Consider the following 27,286-nt stretch of genomic DNA (forward strand, 5'->3'; position numbering starts at 1 on the left):
TAATCAAGGATTTATATGACATATAACGATGTTATTCAGACAAGTTACACTCAACCCACCATTGTCAAGGTACCGCCCACTTCTAAGTGCATTTCCGCCAGCACAAAAAAACACAAGAGTATATGAGTCAGACGTTACGATAGTTAGAAATGTTACCATAAGGGAAATTACGAAATGCACAGATGCAGACGACGTAAGTATGAAACAGGGCGAGACAGATGGGCAGGACAAGTCCTTCGCATTACTCCAGGGAGAACATTAAGTGATATTATATTTTTATTTCATAGCGACTGGCACGAACCGGTCAGTATTAACGTGTATGGGGGCTACTGTTGCCAGTCCTGTCGAGAGTGGCCTGTCTCGTCGTCCTTTCAGCATGTTGAAATGACTGGCGCGTCTTGCGTCCTCTCGCACTAGTCTGCCGACTCCCAAAAAAGTTTCCACTCACGCTAGTATGTCGAGTGTGTGTGGAAGGACACTACAGGACTGAAAGGAGCACGGCCACTGCATATTCATCTGCCCTCTCGAAATGTGCGTAGAACAAGTCATCTACGTGTGTGGGCAATACACAAGCGGACTGGAGCGCGCGCCAGTCCCGGCAGGCCAAACCCGATGCCAGTCGCGCACGTGTATGGTTAGTGTTAACTTTGGTCCTGTGGGTACCAGAAAAGTTGGACGACCCAGACTACTAACCTGGGTGAGAGCTCTGAGAAGAGAGGCTGGAGATGATGGAGATTTTGGAAGACATTAGGGCAGGAATTTCACATAGGACCATTGCACACGCGGCGTTGCTGGCGATGATGTTGACTATTATGATCGTGGAAACATATGGAACAAAAATATCCACATGCAAGAGAAGAGTAAAACCCCGAATCATCCTTGCTACTTTCTTTGTACGTTCTATGTGGAGGCAGTAACGTCGAGTTGACGGATCGCTAGCGCATGCATTACTATATTAGACGGAAAATAATTTCGTCCAAAAAGTTGAAAACTAATTGCACTTTTCATTTAAAGATTCCATGTTATATATTCTTTCAAAGATTTAGTCCATAAATTTTACATCCCGCATCTTTACTTGGATCATAGCTGACACGACCGTCCTCTAACAAACAGATTACACAACAGTTGCCTTGATTAAACTTCCTCCGTTCTTTTCTCTCCATCCCTGTGTCACTGTAACAGCTTTGTCAATCATTATCACTCGAGTCATGCGCCTTCCCAAATATACTGTGTAATGTTATGTCCGGATAAGTCGTTGCAATATCATTGCTCGTCGTTCCTCTTATGCAGAAGAAGAACTATTCCCCTCACCTCGTCCTTTTGGAACCTTTTAATAATTCAGATATGCCTGACAAAACCAAGCTACAGTAGCTACTCGGTTTCTGTTGCCGTCGACACTGCAGCATCTCACTTGTAAGCCCGGCAACTCCAGGTGCATTTCGCTCTTTTACCCTTTTAACCTATATTACCCATACAGCATTCACACCTGCCGCTCATATATTCAACACACAACTCTGAAAGTCACTCATCAATGTGTGTATGTAAAATACACAGATATACATATATATACACACATATATGCATATACAGATATATATTATATATAATGTGTATATATCTATAAGTACATATATGTATAATATATATATATATATATATATATATATATATATATATATATATAAAATGTTGAAAATATCATATAGCATCCGTATCCCTTGAAATTTATTATAACCTAATAGAGCCAGCTGTTGTTCCCATAGCTTTCCACCTCTAACCCTTATCTTTCTCCTTTTCTACTATAGCTACGTACAATGAATACGTTCTGTATACCTCATCCAGTATTAAAAATATTCAGTTTCATTAACAGTTTCCATTTCTCCTGGTAACTTTCTCCGGAAACCTTCTCTCTCTCTCTCTCTCTCTCTCTCTCTCTCTCTCTCTCTCTCTCTCTCTCTCTCTCTCTCTCTCTCTTGCAAGTCCATCGTAAGAGTTCTAGATTTTCCGGGACCATATTTTCGTCAATATGTCCTTTGTATCATTTTCCTTCCTCACACCGAGCCTTTTGTTCTTGCATTCATAAATCGATATTCCAATAGTAGTTATTTCTCTCCGTCACCTCCCATTCTTTCATTCTTTTTTTTTTTCTTTTTCCATTTTTAGAGGTCGATTCACATCCCTTTCCGGCAGTTACTGTACTTTTTTTTTATCTTAAACATTTTGTCGTTTTCCCTTTTATTTCTTTTGCTTGATGCTATCATTTTTTCATTTCTTTTTACTTCACTTTACTTTCAATACCGTTTCGCTAACATTTTACTAACAGTTACGTCATAATTTATTTGAATAAGTAATAGGAATAATCAACTTTGTTTTGGGTATAACAGGCCACAATATTCCACTTGCAATTCAAAGTACTGATAACAATCTTTTCTGTGATCAAATTTCGATTCTTGATATGCAGGAACAAAAAGCCATATCTTCCAGGTAATTCCAGAGCATTTGAAATTGAACTTTTGTGAAATCATTTTAATTTATAATTTGAAGAAAATATTCTTCATACGCATTATGATAATTTAATATGGTCCTCTGCCTCGTGCTTAGTGTCATAACTCAGAGGATTCATATGTTTAATAACCGATCAGATTCAATTTAAACGGTACAGAGTCCGTAAATTGGAAATGATTACGCGAAGGATTTTGAGTGGGTGAGGGAGTCTTTGACGCGAGAGCAGTCCGGCCTTCTCCGGAATATCGACAGATAGGCAGCAGCCGTTATCGACAGCTTGCCGTATCCTCCAGACGATCGACAGCCCTAGAGGGAGTTTCTGAATGCCTTCCCCGGGGTTGGATGCTACTCTCAAATAAGAACATTTTAATATCTGATAGCAGCGGCGCTGGTGTCCTGATTGGCTGGGCCATTCGCAGCCATTCTTATTAACTTATTGCCTTTAATCTAATTTCCATAACTTATAATGAACCATCGTATTATCGTTTTAACGTAAGCGTCTCATTTTTTCAGGATGTTATTTATTCTTCGCTTTAAATTTATTTCGGACGTGCAACTAATTACGTAAGTTATTCCATTTTATCTTCAGAATAGTGCCATAATGAAATGGCAACCTAAACCATACGTCTCGTAAGTTAATCATAATATGTGAAACGAAAAAGAAAAGTTATAGATATGGAAAAATATTCAATTTGAATATTCTCTTGTGTAGCTAATAAAAAAAACAGCTTTATTAAATTTGTAATGTATAAGTAACGTAAAGGCTACACAATATGCCTTTATCGGAATAAAACCTTTGCTTGCATAAGCCACGTATATGATCACCCCCTTTGGATAAGACTTGACACTATGGATCCCCATCAACACTTTTACTGCCCTAATTCTCCAAAGGTTTCTATAGTAATTAAGAGTTTCTGTTTTTATACTGTCCCGTACTCAGTGGTATTCAGGTAAAACCGTGAGGATTTTAATATGGATGCTGTAGTGATGTCCTAGAAAGTAATGGGATTTTAGGTGCAACTATTTCAGAGAAAGTCTGTTTCTGTTCAAATGAAACAAGCTGTAACGTAATACTTATATGCAATACTCGACGAAGGCCCCAACATGATTTCTATCCAGCAAAATTATCATATCTTTTATACAGGTGGAATATTAAATGGCAGTCGGTGTAGAGTTTTCTTTAATGTTGAAGTCGATGGGTCGGCAAACTACCTTTTATCTAGGTCAGACCCGAAAAAAATGAAGGATGGGGAGAGGTAAAATAGAATGGGGCTTCACCCTGAACTCCTGCAAATTTGTCTTCCCAGATGATCTCTGATGATAGCATGAAGACTATTTTTATAATAATAATGTTATCACAATAATAATGCCAGAAATTGACCAGCCATTTCTTTTTGTCTGACGCGTTTTCTGTTCGTGTCCCCTACAGGTTATTATGCGGAGGAGGCGCAGCTGAGAAGGCAGGCAAGTCAGAACAGTACGGCTCCCCTCAGCGTCAGCAACTCGACCAACAACTACCCGCTGCCTCTTCCCCCTCACACCACAGGATCTCGAACCCATCCACCGTCCAGCCCCCAAAACGGTTCCGGGAGCAATACTACTAACGCCCTCAATACCACAACAACCACTACCATTATTAACTCCACCAGTGCCCTTGGTGTTAATTTCACCGGCAGTAGGCCGGGAATGGGCATGATCTTCCCTCCTGAGGGAGGTTTTGGCCTCAACAAGTTATCGTATGTCGGTCCCATCGTCATGGGCTTTGGAGGTACGTCTTATGCTGCCACCCACCAACTTTTTTGGATGTAAACATAAACCCCTTCCCCCTTTCTTTTTTTTGTGAAGCACGTAAAAACTCTTTCTTGTTCCTCCTTTTTAAAGTGCCCCAAACTTTTTTTTTTTTTTTTTTTTTTTTGGTGAGTCTTGCCCTCTTTTTATCCTTTCATAATTTGAAATTTCTTATAAGGACACTATTTCTTATTTTCGATTATTTAGCCTTTTATTTTTTCTAGAATTGTGAAAGACGACTCGGTTTTTGTACAAACCGCTTTTTTACTGTACATTTTAAAATACATCAGTTGAATGGGAAATATAATTTATTAAATGCTTGAGCACAATATCTTTACCATCTTTTGGTAGTTTAAACTTGTGAAAGAGGGCATGGCTATTTACAGCTATGGACAAAAATTGAAAAGTAACCAAACAGACGTGATAGACGGCAGCATAAATTAAACTAACATACTACACAGGAGGTTAAAATATACTGACAAACATCAGGAGACAAGGGTAAACTAAAATACGTGGACAGCATAAAATAAACTAACACACCTGAGCTATCCTTCATAGGGTTCCATCAAGGAGAGACAGAACACATAAGGCCCAAACTGTATCTTGCACGGCACACTGCAGGTATTACTAAAGGTTCCTTACAGCGTACCATCAGCCCAAGCTGCATTGCTTTCTACCATTTACTCTTCATCATTTTATTTGGTCTCTTCCCACTTAGCTGTCCAACTTTCTCAGCTTTTACACTTTCCTTTACCTCTTCGTTCAAGAACAAACATTTCTGGCAAGCTCCGTGAGAGTCTTGACAGAATTTGGTGGATCCGTTAAACTACAGCATAATAATAATAATAATAATAATAATAATAATAATAATAATAATAATAATAATAATAATAATAATAATAATAATAATAATAATAATAATAATAATAATAATAATAATAATAATAATTTCTAGAGTATAATTATTAATACTTAAATACAATCATAGACACATATTAACATTTTGTTTGTTGTTTATTGTTTTACTTTTTCGGATATCTATTCGTCTTTTCAGTAACTTTTGTCAACGAACTTTTAGTCATGAAACGTCAATGTAAAGTTTCAATTGTCTCGCAGTGCTCATATATCTACCGACTATATTTACATTCCTACAACAGAAATTTATTTTACAACTGACAGTGATTTAGAAGGAACACTTCACCAGAGAAAACAGCGTTACTGAAAAGTTATTTCTGACTTCCAAAAAAAAGGCATTTTTTTGCAAAGTAGTGACATACCTTTATCGTGTTTTTAAATGTAAAGTTTTGTCATATATTAATTCGTCTGTTTGGAGAGGAGCAGAAAATAATTTGGCAAGACTGAAAAAAGATATAAAATAAAATACTGAATGTTATTAATCAGTAATCACGTATGAAAAATGAACCGACGAGAACCAACCGTTAGTCCTTTATTCAATAGAAATTAATATTCTTAAAGTCTACGGACTAATCATGCCAAATTTCACTTAGTCTGACATTAGACATTAAATAAATGTTTATTTACATTAAACATATAATTTGTTTTAAACATGCATGCAAAGTGAATACGGAGACCCAGTGGTTAGTTCTTTATTCAATGGAAATTATTCTTGTGAAAAGTCTGCGGACACATCGCTTACCCTGATATAAGACATTAAATAAAAGTGTACATTTTAATCAAGGTTATTATACAGATATGCAAAGTGAATACAAAGAACCAACGGTTTGTCCCAAGGAAATTGAGTCTCAATTTCTTGCCCAGGGATATTTTGGGCTGGTTTCACCACGGTGGAATGAGTCGAGGCCTTTTCGATTTAGAAGCTATCACTTTCTGGACACTCTCTTTCCCACTGTCTACACTCAAGCTATGACCCACAAAAGCCCACTAGCAACTAGGCACTTTATTTCTTTAGTTAGTAGTGGTATAATAGATTTGAAAGGGACCCAACCATATCATCCATCCTCGTCCAGTTCTGCGATCAAATGTTGGGCATTCAGTTTGTCCACAGAATATACTCTCTCTCGAGCTACGAGGCCATGGAGCAAAAAAGATAGAGAATCGTAATATATTTTGTGATTGGTTTCACCTTCATAAGAAAAGAGCAACTATTTTTATGAATCGGCAGATATATAAATATGATTATATATACACATAATATGTTTATTCATATTTATAGCTGCTCCTTTCTTATCAAGGCGAAACCAATCACAAGATATATTACGATTCTCTATCTGTTTGCTCCATACAAACACACACATACATATACTGTAATATATATATATATATATATATATATATATATATATATATATATATATATATATATATATATATATATATATATATATATCCATATATAAATTATATATATATATTATATATATATATATATATATATATATATTATATAAATTATATATATATATATATATATATATATATATATATATATATATATATAGAACCACAATCTCTAAAATCTTCTAATTTTTATACCTTTATATGAGCATAACTTTTATCTGAGTGTGGAATATGAGGTAATACCTTTTGCATATATATATATATATATATATATAAATTATATATATAGTATAATATATATATATATGAAAATCTCTAAATATATTTTTTATATTTATATGTGCAAAATTTAATCCATATGGAATATGAGGATATACCATTCTTCCAGCCTTTTCGATTTAGAATATACTTTCTGTGTGCAACTATATTTCTTTAGTTAGTAGTGGTATAATATTTGAAAGGGACCCAACCATATCATCCATCCAGTTCTGCGATCAAATGTTGGGCATTATATATACTCTATATACGAGGCCATGGAGCAAAAAGATAGAGAATAATATATTTTGTGATTGGTTTCACCTTATAAGAAAAGAGCAATATTTTTATGAATCGGCAGATATATAAATATGATTATATATACATATAATATGTTTATTCATATTTATAGCTATATAGAATAGTATATATATATATATATATATATATATATATATATATCCATATGTAAATTATATATTATACCAATCACAAGATATGATATCTGTTTGCTCCATACAAACACACAATCTATAATAATCTTCTAATTTTGGATACCTTTATATGATATATATATATATATATATATATATATATATATATATATATATATATATATAGAACCACAATCTCTAAAATCTTCTAATTTTTAACTTTATATGAGCATTTTATCTGAGTGTGGAATATGAGGGTAACCTCTACCCTTTGCATATATATATATATATATATATATATATATATATATATATATATATATATATATATATATATATGAAAATCTCTAAATTCCTATAATTTTTTGGATACCTTTATATGTGCAAAACTTTAATCCGAGTGCGGAATATGAGGATAACTTCTACCATTCTTCCAGCATAAAAGAAACAGATCACTGTGCCTTTTACAAATATGCATTTATCTCTAAAACCTGACAAATAATTATATGTATAACGTGCGCGATCCTGTGAACGTGTAAATGCACGTAAATTAAAATTTCGCTAGAAACGTAAATTAATACATATATTTATGGTAAAATATATTGTGTAGTTACATATCAGATGGCTACTGCCACCAAGGTTTTCCAGGTAATCGCATCCCTGAAAGTCTAAATGTAATATGAAACTCATATGAGATTACTACTAGATTAGCAGAAGGTGAATCCCTAATTTTTATTTTATTAAAAAGGTTTATCTAATTTATGATTACACAGGAGATATTAAGCTGCAGTGTTAAGGAATTTCTTTTCGTAGCATTTCTACCACACTTACTGCTTTCTTGTAAGTTTATTACTGTACAACGATTCATTATTCATGAATTTAGAACCCTCGCTCTAAACTGTTTTTGATACAGGGACAAATTGAACAAAGTGTTAAGTCCGATATTAGCTTGAACCCTTGATTTTCGTGTTGTTTTCCTAGTCTTCCTAGTTCGTCTGAGTGATTATTTTAATACAGTACTCAAATATGATTTACCCAGCAAGCAGTGCTATTCCGCTGTGCGCGCTCGCTCGCTCTCTCTCTCTCTCTCTCTCTCTCTCTCTCTCTCTCTCTCTCTCTCTGACCGCACATCGCTTACTGCCAAACAGACTTACCCTTTATCATCACATCGGATTAAGAGGGATTGGTATTGTCACGTTTCCAGCAAAATAACGCGTGCCCTTGCTGAATTACATAGTGAATTTCTTATATGGCTGTGGACGACAGATAACTTAATTTTCATAAAAACCAGTCGCTAGGTGAATGGCAAGCGAAATTAATGATAATAATCCATTTCCTCATACATAATTTATGTGTGTATATATGTGTGTATATGTGTGTGTCTGTGTATATACTGTACATATGTATGTATGTATGTATGTATGTATGTATGTATGTATGTATGTATGTATGTATGTACGTATGTATGTATGTATGCGTGCGTGCGCGTATATCTGAGTGCACATAGTAAAGGTGAGAAACAATAATACGACCACAGCATTATAACGTAAACCTTGGAAGGTATATAGTAGGATTCTGTTCAGAGCACGACATACAAGTAATTCGGAGAGAAGGAGTGTGTAAAAGAAAATGCTTGTTAAGAAATAGCTGTGGTAATTTTTGAGTTTATGGAAAAAGGTGTGTATGACTCACAGCAAGACTGATACCGATGTAATGTGAAGTGCTGGGAATGCATTGTTTGAAGGTAATCTGCTGAGTAATTACAAGGTTTTTACAATGCAAGTGAAGCAATTTTATAGACGTAAGATTGACTGTTTTCAGGTAAAAATTGGCACGAGACTTGTTGTGGCATAAGGAATGAGGTCATGAATGTACCATAACGTAGCTTTTTGCTAATGATACAGTTAGTTTGTGATTGTGAATGAGACTCTCAAAAGAGAATGAAACTGTTTATTACAGCTGAAAATGAACAGAAGCAAATTTGAGGTAATGATGGGGTACAGCAGCCTGGAAAATGCTGAAATGAATGCCAGTATGGATGGTGGAAATTCCTTCTGCTGTCTCAACAATACGTTTTATTTCAGACTTTTGGTCCGACGTTTTATTGTGTGGTACTGGTCTTGAAGGATTTTCATAGCTGTATTTCTCAGATTAACCACTCCATTCTCCCTTTAGCAGCTCAGTTATAATGACAATGTCTCCACCTACTGACACCAATTCCCCTTTCAAACATTACTAATGTACCTTTCCCTACATTCATATTTTTTTATGGAATTAGGCAACAGATTACTGGCATTCACTATTCTCATACAGATATGTAGGAAGCTTGTTGAATGCACAGCTCTTCTTCTTCTTTTACATGACTTTGACTTTGATTAGAGAGTTTGTCAGAAAAGGACCTTGAATGCCTGTTCTTGTGGTACTTTGTTGCCACAAAATCAACGACAATGTCTGGTTGAGCACAGCCTCATCCCACTCATATCTTTTTTTGGAGAGATCGGACGGTCACCGTCTCTCATTCTAACAGTTCTTACTCTGCAAAAATCGCTGCGATATTCAGCGCTTGCGTTCTTTTCATCCCTCGTAATGGCGTCCTTCCCGCAGAAGATAGTCACAACAATTGAGATCTCATCTCAATAAAGGATTGGATTCTCCTTAGAACAGTACAAACTGAATCCTGGTTTAAACTTTCTGTTAACAAATAAGGGGGTTGTTGGACACATTCCACAACGAGGGCTTTGGGTTCATCGCACACAAATTAGCAACATTTTTGCAAACAATATAGTAACACTCCTTTCCCATGACTAGTATATCTTATATGCCAAGCAGTGTTTCCACTGGTCTTTTAAATACAGTCTAAGTATGTTCTTAACTTCTCAATGCACACGGCAGTGCATCGTTCTCAAAATATGACTAAGAATAAAGTCAAGTGCTGGTATTGCCCTCCCCAGCAGACCTAACCCGCCAAAAATACCGTCTCAGCTGTCAAAGGCTACGTTTTTTTTTTTTTTTTTTTTTTTTTTTTTGGTGAGATTTAAGAAAACTGCTGACCGGATTTTAGGAGACTTTTAGAGCAATCACTATGACTGTGCTGTGTGCAAACTATAAAAAAAAGAACTTTAACCCTATTTCTAGCGCTACCTCATATTAATTGCATAAAAATACTGTACTACATAGGTATTTAAAGGGAAAGGCATTGCTAAGTTGGATCTGCTGAAGTATCCGGAAGGTTTTTTTATACTGTTTATCTAGTCTGTCCGGAGACTGAAATGAGGACAGTAAATGCGCTCTTTTCATTACTGATCGTATATTCCCAAAAGGAACAAGAAAAAAAATACTGGTTCTGTCGAAATCGAAAGCTCTGACTTTTTCACTGATTGACATTATTCACTGTTTTCTTTGCTCGTACGTTGCTTTATCAAGGATTATGTAATTCGTATGTTTTAAAATAGTCTTGAATATTAAAAAAACTGTTAAGCTTGTATTAGAAAAGCATTAGACTGCAAGCCTATTATGGTTAATATTCACAGTGATTTCTGATGACTGAACTCTTATAGGTCTCGCTCTATATTATCCAATCACTTTGTAACTTTGTAATATTTTTATCATGCTCGCTATCATTACTCGTTCTTACACTATCAAAGCAAAATTTTTTTGCCTGATTAGTTTACCTTGGAGCCTATCCTGGATAAAACAAAAGCTGATTTATTGAAACATCTTAGATCTAATGTCAAAAACCATTTACTGTGACGAGTAAAGTGACTTCACTATGAACACTTCTTCCCGCCTATGATTTAGCTTCCAGAACACTTTCCTGTTAACTTAACGGTATGAGCAATGAATTAACTTCTGGGAGATAGTCTTGGATTCACAGATTTTATTTGGCTGTATAGGAATATCCTGCTTTATAAGTGTGCATTTCATTAATAGTAAACTTAAAACTTAACCATCTTAGACTTACTTTTAAAATAGTCTTCATGACTTTCTATTCCTGTTTTAATCTTTTAAACTTTTCATTTTCAGGTTTTGTAATAGTGGCTGCCTGTGTAATGACGTTTGAGGCGAGAGATAGTGCGGCCAAAATAGTGCCAGCCAGATTCCGTAAGACTTTTCCAGAACGAAGCAACCGTCAGGAAGACACAGGTGTGCGAAATTCGTCGTCGCAGACGAAGTGGGAAACCTTGGGTTTATATGGCAGTGAGCTTATGAGGCACCAGAGTGGCCGAGAACTCTCCCGCCGTGCTATGACTTTTGCATTCATTCAGTTTTCTAAAAATTTGCAAACCAGCATGGATTCTGCGGCCGAGTATTACGATGCTCGTGGCTCCCGACCTCAATTGGTCAAGTGTCCTTCTGCACCTTCCCTGGTGCGGCCTTTCCAGCAGGAGGAACGACGAGTCATCGAGCCTCCCCGGGTACTGCGCGTGCATACCAGACCCGCCCACCCCCACAGAGCCCCAGACGCCGTCTTACCCCAAACAACCTTCCTCGCCAAGCCATGTCCGTCGATAACCCAGCGGTGCGTGAGGTCTACACTGCCACTTACCCTGCTTTCATCGGTGAGCGTGGCGACGAAGACCTGGAACTAGGTGCTTCTGCAACAGGTGTTCATCAAGCTGGGAGTGATGCCTCGTTGGCCATGGACTTGCACCTGCCCCAGTGTTCTGTAACGCTTGCAGTTCGTGACCAGAGCCGTTCGCCGAGCAACACTCGCATGGACTTTGATGAGGCCTCCGCTGCCAGTCCATTGCTCGACCCTGACCTCGAAGCAGCGGGTCCATCAGGTTTGTCTTGTATTAAAGTGGACAAACAAACCTCCACATCAGATCACCATTCATTAAGCCTCTTAGGAATATCGCACGACACATGGGGCTCTCGAGATACAACCATCGTGTCTGCTCGAGCAATGAGTGGGTCCTTCAGAGAAACGCGGCGCCCTCGCCCCTCCCGGAGAGTCAGGCGTAGTGAAACCATAGACACTGCCACGGCCGCTCATCGTCGCACCCACACCCGCCACCACAGTACGGGTGGTGGGGGGAATGCCAGACACGGCTCTGTAAGAAGTGGTTCCACGACTCGAAGTGCTGTGGAGGCCAGGAGGCTGCACAATACCCGCAGCGAAACTGCTCGTCGACACCAGTTTCTTCGTCAGCAAAAGGTAGAGGCTGGAGAATCACACGAGGATGTTGGCAAACAGCAGCACTATGAAGTTTAATGGTTATAAAGATATGGTGACAGTTTAACTCCAGCCATCTCCTAAGGCAGCTACGGTGATGGACATACCTCATAACGACAATATTTTTCAAAATGGTGCACTGGTAAACTTAGGCAATATAGTTACGATATGTGGTCTATTGCCAAGAAGAGTAAATTTTCAGTGAAGTCCATTTAAATAAAAAAAAATAACTGTTAGTCATCTCTCAGTTTTAGTGGCCATATTTGGTTGCATAGGTTAACACTTGAAAAAGGTTGGTAGACTGAACCTCATCTTTTGTAAGATCATTGTTTAAGATGTATAACTGAACTATTTCACATTTGAGTAATATTGTAGATTAGTTCAAAGCAAAAATAAATCCTATCTGGTTACAGGTTTCAGAGCCAGAGAAACAGTGAAGTACTAGTGCAAAGGACAAGAGATATCAAGAAGTTCCATTGTGATGTAAAGGCTTTACCAGTCCTTGTTATCCTCTTGTGAGGTATGTAATTATTCATCGATATCTAGAATTCAGTTTGAATGGAATGAAGGCAATCATATCTAACCTAAGGAGATAAAACTATGTCTTAGTCAGTAAGGGTTTAAGTATAGATATAGGTTGTATAACATTTTCCTTTTCATTTCTCTTATTGATAATCACCAATTTAGTGATCATCATCATCTGTTAGGTCTTTGTATAAAATGAACTATAAAAATTGGGTGAATTATATGGCGTTATTTTGCAGAGATGTCAGAATTTTTAATTAATGTAATTAATCATAGGGACTTATATTAATCGAGATAAACTATATCTTGAAAAGTGAGGGAAACTTTAAGCTTTAAAACTCGGATTATTTTTCATCTCTTTTATCTCAATAGTGTCTTCCAGAACAATGAGGCGAAATCCAGATAAAAGCCATTTTTTCCAATTGATATCATAGTTATCCTGAGCATGCAGGTGACCTGGCTACGGTTATGCATTGTAACTTTGACACCTGTTAAACTTGAGAGCACCGAGTAAAGTTTGATCATACTAAAGCTAATGGCGGTATTTTTTATATGACAATCAAGGTGAGCTGGAATTATTTAGGGTAGTTTGACATTCCAAGACTTAATAACTGTTTGCACTGGTTTTGTCACTAGGCTATTACTCTTGAGCTGTTTTATAGTTTACTTTATCATCCTGTTTCATCCTTTTTGGTCTGACTTGTAATCATTTTAGAAAAGAATGTTTATATTTATTCTTTCTAATTATCATCTTAAAATGTTGAAATAGCCAGCCAGTACGAAAATTTTCGTTTTGAAAGTTGCCATAAACTTAAACAGTATCTCTTAAAACATAGCAACTTGCCATTTTGACAATTTTCCTAATCAACTACGATTAATTTGTTAATAAAGTATCATTTAACGTTCACACACTTCACTGGACATTGCAAGAGGCAAAAAGCAGGAAATGGAAATATGCCTTATTAACCGAAGATGTTACTCACACACGCACGCACAAAAGTATGAGCACGTTTAACATTATGTATACGCATATACCCGTGTATATACTATGCATGTATGTACATACAGACGCTGAACTTGAAAATATTTCATCGTTCTGTATGACTGAACTGTTCGGTAACCGAGCCTTTTTCATCATGACAATGTGCATATTACTTAGCTTTACGAGAGAACTGAAATGACTCAGAGCTAAAGCAACTGGTAAACAGGATCATTACCAGAGCTTGGTTTTGCCAACTTCGACACTATTGCATTCGGATATTGCAAACACGAACAGCAACGCGCACATTCTTGATTAAATTCAACACGTGGTCCCGCACAAGACTCATTTTCTTTAAGGGTCAGGATTATGGGACGTAGCTCAATGTTATGATCTCAAGTATGTTATGATGGCAAGTGCATTCTTTTCTTAGTAATGCCAGCTGTTTGATTTCACACCGTGGGCTTGAAGAAACCTTGCCCACTCAGGTAGAAGCTCTACATTACTCGATTACGGTTGACCATTATTCCTTTCAATCTTGACCATCTACGACCCTATTTTGAGAAATTACCTAATTTCCTAAATACAAAGAAATGCTTTTCTCTCAAGATTAAAGATATCAACGATGAAGAAGACATATTACATTTATTGTCTCCAGACTGGTTTTCTTCAAGTACAGGCAGCCAATAAATCTTCAAAATATCTCCTTTATCACTAGATGTTATAACTAGAAATTCTTATTCTTTCCATTTCTTTCCATTAAAAATCGTTATACTCACTCTTATGACGTGTTATATAGTGATCTGCCTGTCCGTTATTGATAAATAAAATCCGGTTTTCTCCTGCTTTTAAGTGATATGAGCTCAGATCAGTCGAGAGTTTCTTCACATCGTGTGGTAAAAGTAACGGCATGTAAATATTTCAGTTGCCTATTTGTCATGGAAAAAGAACGGAGGGGAAAGGAGGCCGAAGCTGCGCAAATTTTCAGCGATATGGAGTTTCCCGACTTCGTGTATATTATATGGAGTACGGTGGGCCATAACATAGTAAGGCTTTAAGTTTTATTTATACGTTTCAGTCAGAGATTCGACGGACTCTTATTTTTATTTTCGTGACTACTGTATCCAAGCCATATCGCAAACAACTGGCAAATATGAGAGAGGGTCGAGACGGAAAGTGCCTACGCCTAGCATATTTCGTACAGCCCGAACTTCGGGCCATATTACCTTCATTCTAAATACTAATAAAGACCTGAGGTGGGAGGTTGGCCCTAACTGAACAACGGCATACCTTACGATGGAGTTTACTGTACGGGAACAATCGTTGTTATATACATGAAATGCATCGTTGTTACATTTCATTAAAATACAGATGATTTATTAATTTTGCTAAGAATATTATTATTTTTCTCCCTTGTCTAAAAACTTGTCCAATGATGGCCCTATATCGAATACATTATTGAATGTTGATTCGTTTAGTCGAAGACAACACTGCACGGATTACTCTTTTGCAGCAGGAAAATATTTTTAGCTGGTTTTGTTTTCTTACAACTACAGTTTCGGAAGGGATTTGATCAGCTTAGTCTAATTTATTTTCTGAAACAGTCTATCTCAACTGAAACTTTGTATATGTATGTATTATATACAAATATACATATGTAATATGTATGTCTATATATATATGAATATATGTATATTATATATATATACACACGAATTTTTATCACATCACCACGTAATTTTATTTATATACATTAAGCTACAACTGCCATTTAATATCCAATTCGCACTGCTTCAGGAATATCACTGAAGGGGAATTATAAGTGATGCAACGCGAAATGGATATTAAACGACATTTGTAGTTTAATGTTTAATCATATATATATATATTACATATATATATATATATATATATATATATATATATATATATATATATATCATATATATAATATATAGTGTGTGTGTAATGGCATTTGGTTTTGTAGCTTTTGTAGCCTTCTTAGTTACATCACGGATTAGACGGATTATCTGAAAGTGAATCACGAAGATTATCATCATTCTTACTGTTATTAACAAACAGCTGTTGTGTCGTATGGGGGATGGTCCCAAACTGACGAGACCTTTCCGTTTGCGTGCATTTTGACTCGAGGGATAAGATTGTAATACTATGATTGCTGTTGCTGGAAGTACGGATTCTGACACCAAAATGGTATGAACAGAAATTCACTTGGTTCGCTCTCAACTGTTGTTGTTTTTATACATATGGGTTCTGTGCGACGCCAAGATGATGTCAAGCAAGTTCGTTTTGTCCCCTCCCAATCTTCCTGATTCATCCTACATCGTGGCGATAAAATCTTAGCATTATGTCCCCTGCATCTCTGTCCATCAATGAGATTTTTCTCCCTTTAATTCCCTTACCTCGAGATTTAAAGACGATGTAACAGCCACCGGCTTCGATCTTGCACCTTTCGCCACTCTCCAAATTAGTCTCCGGCCGGAGAGCCAAACAATCACCTTATTGATCCGTGGCCAAGATACTCCTGTAAGAGATTAGAAATATTCTTTCCTGTTTCTTTCGTACCCTCACTTCAATATGGAGGTCCGTAGTCGCAGACATTCCTCGCAACCCTCTATTCTGTTCTTATGTCATGCTATCCGATTGGAGATACAGACATTATCTATGTATATACAATTTTATATATAATATATATATATATATACTGTATGTATATATATGTATATATATATATATATATATATATATATATATATATATATATATATACACACAAATATATATATAATATATATGTATATTATATATAAAATAGTATATACATAGATAATGTCTGTGTCTCCAATCGCACGTTTATAGGTATACATTTTATAAATCCATTTACCTAAAAACGCAGTGCATTCCCATTTATTCATTTTCTGCGTGTATCAGCGATAGTTAACAGGTAATGAACTCCACGTTGAGATTCACTGTCGTAAAGCCCAGGTCCAGGTTTTCTCACCATTGGCCCTTAAATGAGTATGCAGAATGGAGGTTCCTGGGTCTGTAATATGAATAGCAAGTAACGTCCTCTATTGGCTAGGACTTATCGTCTTCGCCTGCTCTTATATCACTTTCAATATCAACAGTGTGCATGTTTATTTATTATATATATATATATATATATATATATATATATATATATATATATATATATATATATATATATATATATATATATGTATATATATAGATAGATAGATAGATAGATAGATAGATAGATAGTGTAGAGGGTGTGCTCGCGCGCTTATATACAATACATATGTGCTGCATAATTTCAAGAATGCGTGCGCAGTCAGAGGTTCACTGTCGTTAATTAGCACTGAATAAAGATGCAAAAGTCTTAAAGGCAGCAGAATTAAACAATCGTAAATGAATTATGTGCTTTGGTAACCACGAAACTGTTTCCAGTTTTCAGACATTTACTGATTGAGCGAGTGATACTCAGTAATGTTTTGCTGAATTAGGCGTTGCTTTGGAACTTTCTCTCCCCGTTAGCCCTCACTCTTATAACCTTTCATGCTCAATCAGCAGACCTTTCGCTGTTTCTCGGTGGAGGTTCTGTTAGCTAGCTAGTCGACTGTGGTAGATTGCACTTTTGGTAGAGAGGGGCTTGAGGCGAGCAGCTTCATCCACACAAGGCTTGCTGAAAACCGGAAGGCCAGTCATCTCTAGAGCCCACCGCTTTAATAGGAAAACACTTGTGTGTGTGTGTGTGTGCATGCATAGTGTGCATCTGTCTGTCGTTTCCTTGCACTTGTTTGAAATGTTTTGAATTTCGATCTTACTTTTACTTTAAACTTATATCTAGCTCCATATTCCGTAACTTCTGTTTCGTCTCTCCTCCCGGGAGAAACCCCAATCTTGCTCTCTGTGCACGTGTGTCACTGTATGGACTGCCAATATCATTGCCTTCGGATTTAAAACAAAAATTATATACACAAATTGTTTACCTTCGAAACTTTACTAGATGTTTCCATTTGCTTAGTGAAGTAGATATAAACTGACTAATTTCATCTCGCTGAATGATGATTTGTGCACGTAAATTCGATGGTTACCAGTAATAAATGCTCGTTGTATTTTCGACTGCTGCGATAGACTGTATCATGAAACCGTGTCTTTAATGTCAGTGCAAAGAGTATGTTTCAGAATATTCTGCGTAAGCGTGTGCTTGCACCTGTCTAAGCTTATGTGTTTGGCAAGTGCAGTAAATGATGTAATCAGAGCCAGTGTGAAGCGGAAATCTCTTTATTGCATTAGAGTTTGGGTATTGTGTTCACTGATATACTCAGTTGTATTGATTTCAACTTAACGAAACATTGTATAAAATATTTTTGAAAATTCATGGGGCCAATTCTGGTCAAGTCTCTCTCTCTCTCTCTCTCTCTCTCTCTCTCTCTCTCTCTCTCTCTCTCTCGTTGTTTGACTGGACCTGATATGGCGACAAACAAACCCAGTCACGTTCAGTGTTGATAGGAAAGTTCTCAGTACCAAAAGGCTTCTTTGATATTTTGTAAATAATTCATGGTAAAGCTGACGGTGTGGTTCTCGATAACTCAATTCACGGTAATTAAGTACGGTAGTGTCAGAGTGTTGTGTTTAATTCATTTTTCCTAGGCAACGGTTAAATAGCAGTTACTCACAAAGCATGCGGCTTTCATCTGTTTTAGATACAGTACGAAAGAGAAAAAACGGTTTTGTTCCTCTGCCTTCCGCAAAACTGTACTCCTAATGTTTGAATCAAATATTAGTTACTTTATTTATCATCATTTTCTGCTCTCTGCCTATACTCCACACATCTCATTACTCGATTTATCGCACTGCAACATGCACTGCTGTCAAGGCATTTCTATTGCAGTACTCCATTTACAGTGTTCGGGTCATTATTTCTGCCCTTGATATGTGTTTCTCGCCATTCTCTTTATATCTTCCAGTGCATATTCTACCTTTCCCTTTTCCAAATGCCTCATTCCTGTGCTACATACTGTTCCTCACACTATCTTAGCCAATCGACGTATCTTTGCTTTCTGTTAGTATTAAGTGTTAGATAAAAAATTCGAAAAAAGGACATTAAATAACACTGCTAATGGCTGGTAAGGTTCGAATTTTTATCTAACACTTAAGACTAACAGAAAGCGCAGATACGTCGATTGGCTAAGATAGTATGAGGAACAGTATGTAGCACAGGAATGACGCATTCGGAAAAGGATAAGGTAGAATATGCACTGGAAGATATAATGAGAATGGCGAGAAACACAAATAAAGGGCAGAAATGATGACCCGAACACTGTAAATGGGGTACTATGATAGGAATGCCCTGACAGCAGTGCATGTTGCTGTGCGGTAAGTTGAGAAATGAGATGTGTGGAGTGTAGGCAGAGAGCAGAAGTGAATAAGTAAATTTGTCTTTTCTCCTATCAGTGAGATAAATAATCCAACACCCTGCATGTATGTTCTTCATCTTCATGACCTTCCATCCAACGTTCTTGATTTTTCTCTTCGCTACAAACCTTTTAGCCTACTGCAAAATTTCCCTCTTTGAACACCTATCACTCACTATCTTATTTGTGTCACTTAGATTTTCACGTCTAGCTCACCAGTACCTTCCACACATTACCAAATTTAGAATCTTGTGGGCTACTGGTGGTGGGGGACTGTTGTTTTCATAGCCAAACCTTTGGCCTCGTGGTGCCCAATGTCGGTGAGGTTTTAACCAACCTCGGTTCCTGGAGTACATGTACCCTTTTCTATTATAACTCTCTGTCCTTCGAACCTTTGATTTAATCACCTCTGCCCCTCAGTTATCTAATTGAGGGTTCTACCCTAATGAAAAAGCCACTTTCTTTTGCTCTCTATTTTTCGGCTAACTCTTCTTTCAGCATTTCCAATATTCCTGATCCCACTGCTCGTCCCTTTCTAATGTTATTCCCTCCCCAATGTTCTCGGTTCATGAGGTCCTTATGGTTGTTGAATCTTTAAAAATATACAAGGCACCTGTTCAGATCATATTCCTGTGTGCAGTCTAATGGATTCTGCATGCGGTGTTGTTCCTGTATTTTGCCATCTTTTTACACTGCTATGATCCCTCCGTTCCAATACCTAGTTCACTCTATCTGTTTAGCACTTTCTACGTTTTCCTCTCATCCCTCCCCTTAACACGGTACAATCTTTCACCAAGCTGTCGTGCTTCATTCTTATCACATGACCAGATGATCTCATAACACACGGATTCATCCTTAAACTTACGGATGAGTAAATTCTTATAAACCATACTGCATAAATAACAATATTGTAAAATATATCAATAGGATTAACATTATAGTATCAGTAATACGGTATATGAGAAAAAGGTACAGAGTGCGTTACTGTGTGCTTTGGCTTTCTTACTACTTCATATCCGCATTTCTTGCACTTTCAGTAATTCACCTTAAATCACACATATTACAGCTTTATTTTTTTTAATTTTAATAATTCGTCTCAAAACACACCTACAAAAGAGCTATATTTTTTTCAATAACATTCAGCATCCACACTTTATTTCCATAAAGGAGAGTTGGTTCGACAATCCCTCCATACATTCTCATTACGGTTTCCATAGACACTCCAAAAATCCAATCTTTGGAATACTCCTTCTGCCTTCCTTACTTCACCTATTCTGTCACTCGCCTCTGCTTTCGTTTAAACACCATCTGTGATATTTACTCCTATATACTTTTAAAAATCAACCATTCCCGTTCTTCCACCGTATATAATAACATTCATTGTTCCATTTTCCTAGATCCATTTACGCCAGAACCCTAATCTTGCTCACATTTACTTTTAACTTTCAAACTCTTTCGCTAGTTTCAGTTCATCTTCACCAATCCTAACCAGTACTTTTGTCATCAGCAAACATCAGTCATTCCACAAGCTGCTCATGATTCAGTCTCTTATCTCACAACTTTGTACCTACAGTAAATCTATTTCCATTCTCTAGCAACTTGCATCATATATATATATATATATATATATATATATATATATATATATATATATATATATATATATATATATATTTAACTACTAACCATGTCCCCTAATAAAGATGATTCCAGAGAAAAGGACAATTCTTCCTTCAACTGCTTAATCAAGGAACAACTTCTTGTGCAGGCAACTTGCACAACATTTGCCCCTTCATTTACCTACATAGAAGACTAAAGAACAGCGCGCTGAACCCACTACATACACAGCCACCAGCCTCTATTTTCATGAATATACTTTTTTCCTGGATATTTTGTTTCCTTTCCAATATCTGCTCCTCCATCCATCTACTACTTCCCTGGTCTTCCTCTCCTGCTTCATCCTAACACTTCTAAACTGCTCACACTTTCTACTTCTGTATTTTCTCTTCTTACCTCCACATGATCAAACAATCTTCAAAGCATTTTAATCCATGGATTCACCTTTGCCAACTTTTATACTGCTTATTCATAGGTCTAGCCTTTTCATTCTTTCTTACTACATTCTTACTATGCACTCTGTTCTCAAATTCTTCAACCTTTTTTCTGTCATTCACATTTCACGTCCATACTTCACTTCCACCAAAGATAGTTGGGTTAATAATCCCTTCATGCTGACCAACTTTGCCTTCTATACATGCTTTATTCCGCTGCAGGTCTTAGGCAAAAACTTTGCTGACTTCTTTGGTTAACCTGTTCTCTGACTCCCACCTCTTTCATTCCGTCATCTATAGTTATAGTTACATTTACTCCACATTATCTTCCTTTGTTAATTTTGTTGCTCTCTCTTTCTCCACTGGCACGCATAACCTTATTCTTAGTTACATTTATTTTCAGCTTTCTCCTTTTACAAATGCTTTCAAATTTTTTTTTATTAGAGTATACAGTTTCTCTTCGGTTACCCATTCAAAACTATATGGTAATCAGTTCACGACTCCTTTTCCTTTCTGCAACTTTGAACATGACATCCACCCTTTCTGAGATGTCTGACCTAGCTCTCCCATAAAGATAAATATCTTGAACAGCTGTAGACACGTAATTACCTTCTTGTCCTAGATGTACTGTTACACCAAATTGGTCAATCTGCCACCTGTGTACTCAGACACAAACTTCCTTTACACCAGCAAAACTTTTGCTACACCAGGTTACTCTCTGCACCATACATCCTAGGGAACCTCTAAGCAACAACTCAATCAGTCCTGTGCAACTTTTTCTAAATCCATTTTATGCCACGTGCAGCGATTGCCCTCCTCTCGAACTTCTCACTCCATTGGTTCGTATCAAAACTTTATTCACACAACTTCTCCCTTATCTAAACCCCATTCCTCCGTTTCTATAAATCCTTTTTTCGCGTTCTACTTTCGCCAACAAAGTTCTGCCACGCCGCTTCCCGGTATACTAAATATCATGTCACTTTGACCCATAAACCAAATAATAATTATTCCTCTTACTTATTCCTCTGAAATAACCTTACCCTCACCTAATCATACGTTACAAATCCTGGCTAACCACTCTTTCATTTTGTCACCTCTGTACCCCTCAACATCTCACTTGTAATCTCACCTCTCATCAAGTTTTGTGCTTTTCACTCTTTTGCAACGAAAAGAAAAAATTCATGGGTGATAATGCTCGGTGGATGCAGTTCACTCCATCCCCACACACACACACACACACACACACACACACACACACACACACACACACACACACACACACACATATATATATATATATATATATATATATATATATATATATATATATATATATATATATTAGTATATGTATACTGTGAGGTTAATAAATCTTGAGTAAACTTCCCTTAACTAACTTGTGAAACAACCTTAGCTCAAATCCATACACGATAATCTCTTATGGTCTCCTTAGCATCATATTCATCACGTTAAAAAAAAAAAAGTCAGTCCCCCCATCAGACCATTCATTAGAGAGGAAGGGGTAATGACAGGGCGAAAGAGAGGGGACGAGAGACTTGGGCATGAGTGAGATAAAGAGAGATGGAGGTAACCATAGTAACATGCGCGTTTACATTCAGACCCTTTGACCAGATGCCTTCGTTAGGTTTCAGTGCGTTTCATACCCTCTGCCCCTTCCGTCGTATGCGGACTAATCTCGGTTACCGCGTTGTATGTCAACTTTTCAACATCCCCCCCACCTCCCCCCCGCCTGAGCCCCCAGCCCCAACCTCACAACTACCACCACCATCACCAACATCCTGGGCCCTACATGCATTCAGTGCGTGCGTTATGGGCATTAAAAACGAGACTAGATATAGTGTTTAGTGCGACCATTTTGTTTTGCTTTTAGATTAATACTGGCATTGACTGTTTTCATCTGTCGGGATTTTGATCAGCAATGAGTATGAGAGTGAAAATGGCAATGAGTAAGAAACTAGATGATTATGAAAATGACTTCTGTTGAAAAGCAGAACTAGGAACAGGAGTTTTTCCGTCTACGAGACGTAGTGTGTCGAGAGATGACTCAGTACTGCAAAGATTAGTCAAGTGGTGCTTCGAAGTAAACAATTAAGAATAAGTTCCGTGACATTCGAAGATGCAAGCAAGAAACTCCAGGTGCAAACCATCGTGCAATGTGGCAACTTATCCAGCTCTGGGTCAATACCTGGGGGCTACGGGTAGGGGACCGAGAGAACGGGAAGATACCTGATTGGGATTTCACCTGCCCTCTCTCTCTCTCTCTCTCACACACACACACACACACACACACACACAAACCTCTTCTATTTCTCGTTCCTTTTGTAAAGAAAAAATAGCTTCGTGACGGCTCATTTACATATTTTTTTCATGACTTTTTACTTACTAGTTTCTTGGTTTTCTTTGAAATATGTGAACCTTTATTATTATTCAAAATATGCGAACATCACATGGAACAAACCTCAAGGGTCATTAAAATGCAAAGAATAGACAGAGCTATAAAAACTGAAGTATGGTACAATAAAGCATGATTACAGCACATCGCAACCTTAAAGAACAGTCATCTATAACACTGCCTGGAAAAGCCCCTAGGCTAAACAATAAGGCAATGAGGCATAAAAGCCATCTTGACAGATGTAGACGCAGACAATCGGCAGAGCGAGTAGCACGCACCGAATCTCCACACGCTGGCAATAAACGCAGTAGCTGAAGTTGCCTATGGAGATAGTTTACGGAAGTTTGTCATACAGGATTTCTTCCAGTGATGATCTAGATTATAATTACCAGAGATGAGCAAAAGAAAATAGCCTGGAGGAACTGTGGTGTCTCAAGATACTGATTCTGAGAGATTTCTGACTTCCTGATAGTGCAGTACTCCAAGAATGCTTGTACAAAAGACCAACAGCATGTGGCATTATCATCACCATCTATGTAACTATGAGAAGCCTTATGAATACTGCTTAGATTTGTGGCACGTTTGGATGACATGTATATCAAAAAGGCTTGGACTTAAGGTCCCCCAAGAAACACGCTGAATGGCCCAAAGGTCTGAGCCTGACCCTTGACCTAACACTCATACTCCATCCACCGCCAAATGCTTAGAATCACTGTTTGCAAAATGACCTATCCAAAACAAATCATTCACTGTGAGCACAGTACATGGAGACTTGACTATAAAGCCCCAGTTATTGTTTGATTTGGCTTCATACCCTAAACACTACGCTTTACTGATGCATTACAGATTTGTTTCAAAGCCAGCGGCACCTTAATTGCGTATTTTGGGGAAACAAATAAAATTCAGCAAGTCATATCATTTAGATACTATCATATCATACTTTCTATACCAACAATTTAGTACTAAGAATAAACAATGCCTTAAGACACTTCACTGTCAACCCCAAACTCACTAGCAAAACTGTGAATGAGATCAAGTATGTTGCCACTAACACTTTAGTGTTGTAACCACGTGCGAGCACTTGTGTTAACTAAGTCAAAGACAGCATTAAAATCCAAGTGAACGTCTTGCCATATCAATTTTTTTTATATGCTAGCTGCCGTGGAACAAGTGTTTAGACTGAAGGTAGCGAAATAAAGGGTATGTGAGAGTTTTTTGTGTACAGTACCTCGAACGAAAAACGAATCTGGTTTTAGGAGAAAAATAAGAAGTAAACCAGACTGTTCAGCATCTGACTTCCAGTGAATTACCTCAGCTTTGTGCTTAGAGTTAGCTGGCAGGTTTCCATACAGCTTAGGGAAAAAGCAGATGTAACACTCAGCAATACAAGAGAAGATACAGTTTTCATTAGATTTCGTGAATCCAACTTATCAGTTTTTTTTTTTTTTTACCGACAACACATAATATCGTTAAATTTACTCTAGAATGTGAAAACACAGTGCAAAATATATCATATAAGTTAAATCTGCAAACAAAAACATTCTGATACATAATAACTCCATGTATGTCCGAAGTAACTGGAATTTCTCAAATGGATTCGTTCATAGAGATCTGGAAGATAGAGTTGGGACTACCCCGTGTCACGACGACAATATTTACTCGTTTTCCACAAAGAACAGGATTATTATTGCCACGTCTTAAGTGTTAATGGTCATTATTTTAGTTTCTACAAATTCATGTTTGTATTTCAAAGTGTTTAAAGTTAGCTGGCGTCAATGGCAGTCAATGTTGTGACGGCTAAGTAAGATTTAACCAATCTAGTTAAATCCGCAAGGGTGCTCTCTATGATGAACGAGAACTTCGGGCAGGAGAGCACTAGTCACTGGATATTGGCGTAACGGTTTTCACACTTTGATGACTGACGTTGACATGGCTCGAATGCTAGTAGCTGTTTACAAGCTATTGTCATTAAAAGGAAATCTTTGTTGAGGTTAAAGTAGCCTGTCAACTCGAGGATTTTCTGGCTATACTCCCATTACAAGCAGTTCGGAGTTAGCCTATACAGCTAACACGGGTGCATACATTAGCAATTTTTTTTCTTTTTTGCACGATTTAAAACTTTCATTGCTTGTGCAGCAGATATCGAGTTGTTTGTGGCAGTAAATATTTTTACATTTCACGGCTATTTTCCTGAATGATTTGTCGATGAAACTCGATTTTCAAAAATGGAGATTACCATGAAAGTAAGAGTGACCGTAACTTATGGTTGAATTTTGTCCACATCTCTTTACATTCTTTGAATGTTACAGCAAATGTCGAGTCAAATCAAGACTAAGGTATGCATTTCTTAGAGAATTAATCTGAATACCATGATCACTTCAAATTTTATCAAATGTAGTAAACACGACCTTGGCAGCCCTACCAACCGGTGCCCCAAGAATCCGTGCACCGACTCATTGCCCCCCCCCCCCCCGCCAAATAGCCTTTCCCCGCCACAAGTCCACCACCAGTAGGCTACTGTAATTCTCTCTCTCTCTCTCTCTCTCTCTCTCTCTCTCTCTCTCTCTCTCTCCATTTCTAAAACATATTTTACAAATACCCTGTATATCACTCATTCTCTCAAAGAAAATACAATGAATCAAGTGGCTACCAATAAGCCAATGCTTACACAAAAGCAGATTTTGCTTGCTCTCTCTCTCTCTCTCTCTCTCTCTCTCTCTCTCTCTCTCTCTCTCCTTTCAAAACATACTTTACAAATATATTATTACTCAATCTCTCAGAGACAATATAGTGAATTAAATATTTATAGATAGGCCTTTGCTCACACAAAAACTGACTGCTCTCTCTCTCTCTCTCTCTCTCTCTCTCTCTCTCTCTCTCATTCAGCATATTGCTTATATTCCTGTATTGTTCCACACGACTTTCCTTGGATATTGCCGAAATTTAAAACATTTTCTCTCATTATTTAAGATCGTGTTTCCAATTACGCATTAATTTTGTATAATTTCACGGTAGATTTTAAAGCAGGATGATCGACATTCTACTTTGAACTGATGTTACTAAAAAAACTTCAACGATTAATACAGAGGTTGTTACTGCATTCAAGTATCAATGATTATACGACTTCTACAGTCTTTATTATGATTTAAAATTATTGGAAATCTAACAAGCAACAAACACGATGACTTTGAAGCTCCGCCCCTTTCTAGAGATGCCAGGGGTGGCATTGTTAAACAATGTGTCCGGTGATTTAAGAAAACTGTTTTCACTTGTGTTGCCGAGTGTACTGTACAATAACAAAAGACGGATGATTTTAACTTGGTCTATCAAAATTTATGCAGAGTGATTTCTTGCAACTAGGTTTTTCAAAATGTTAATATAATTCCTCTTGGCGAATCTATAT

General features: G+C 37.1%; 1 protein-coding gene across 1 annotated transcript in view; it reads left to right on the forward strand.

The window, feature by feature from the left end:
- LOC136838844 (uncharacterized) overlaps nucleotides 1–13,538 on the forward strand; it is a 222,180-nt gene extending 208,642 nt beyond the window's left edge. Inside the window, 3 exon segments of the mRNA XM_067104487.1 lie at nucleotides 3,935–4,273; nucleotides 11,325–11,741; nucleotides 11,744–13,538. Of these exon segments, the coding sequence (XP_066960588.1) occupies nucleotides 3,935–4,273; nucleotides 11,325–11,741; nucleotides 11,744–12,516 (1,529 nt within the window). The 3' untranslated portion in view covers nucleotides 12,517–13,538.
- Nucleotides 13,539–27,286: the final 13,748 nt, after the last annotated feature.

The sequence above is a fragment of the Macrobrachium rosenbergii genome, chromosome 5 (genome assembly GCF_040412425.1).
Source record: "Macrobrachium rosenbergii isolate ZJJX-2024 chromosome 5, ASM4041242v1, whole genome shotgun sequence".
NCBI lineage: Eukaryota > Metazoa > Arthropoda > Malacostraca > Decapoda > Palaemonidae > Macrobrachium > Macrobrachium rosenbergii.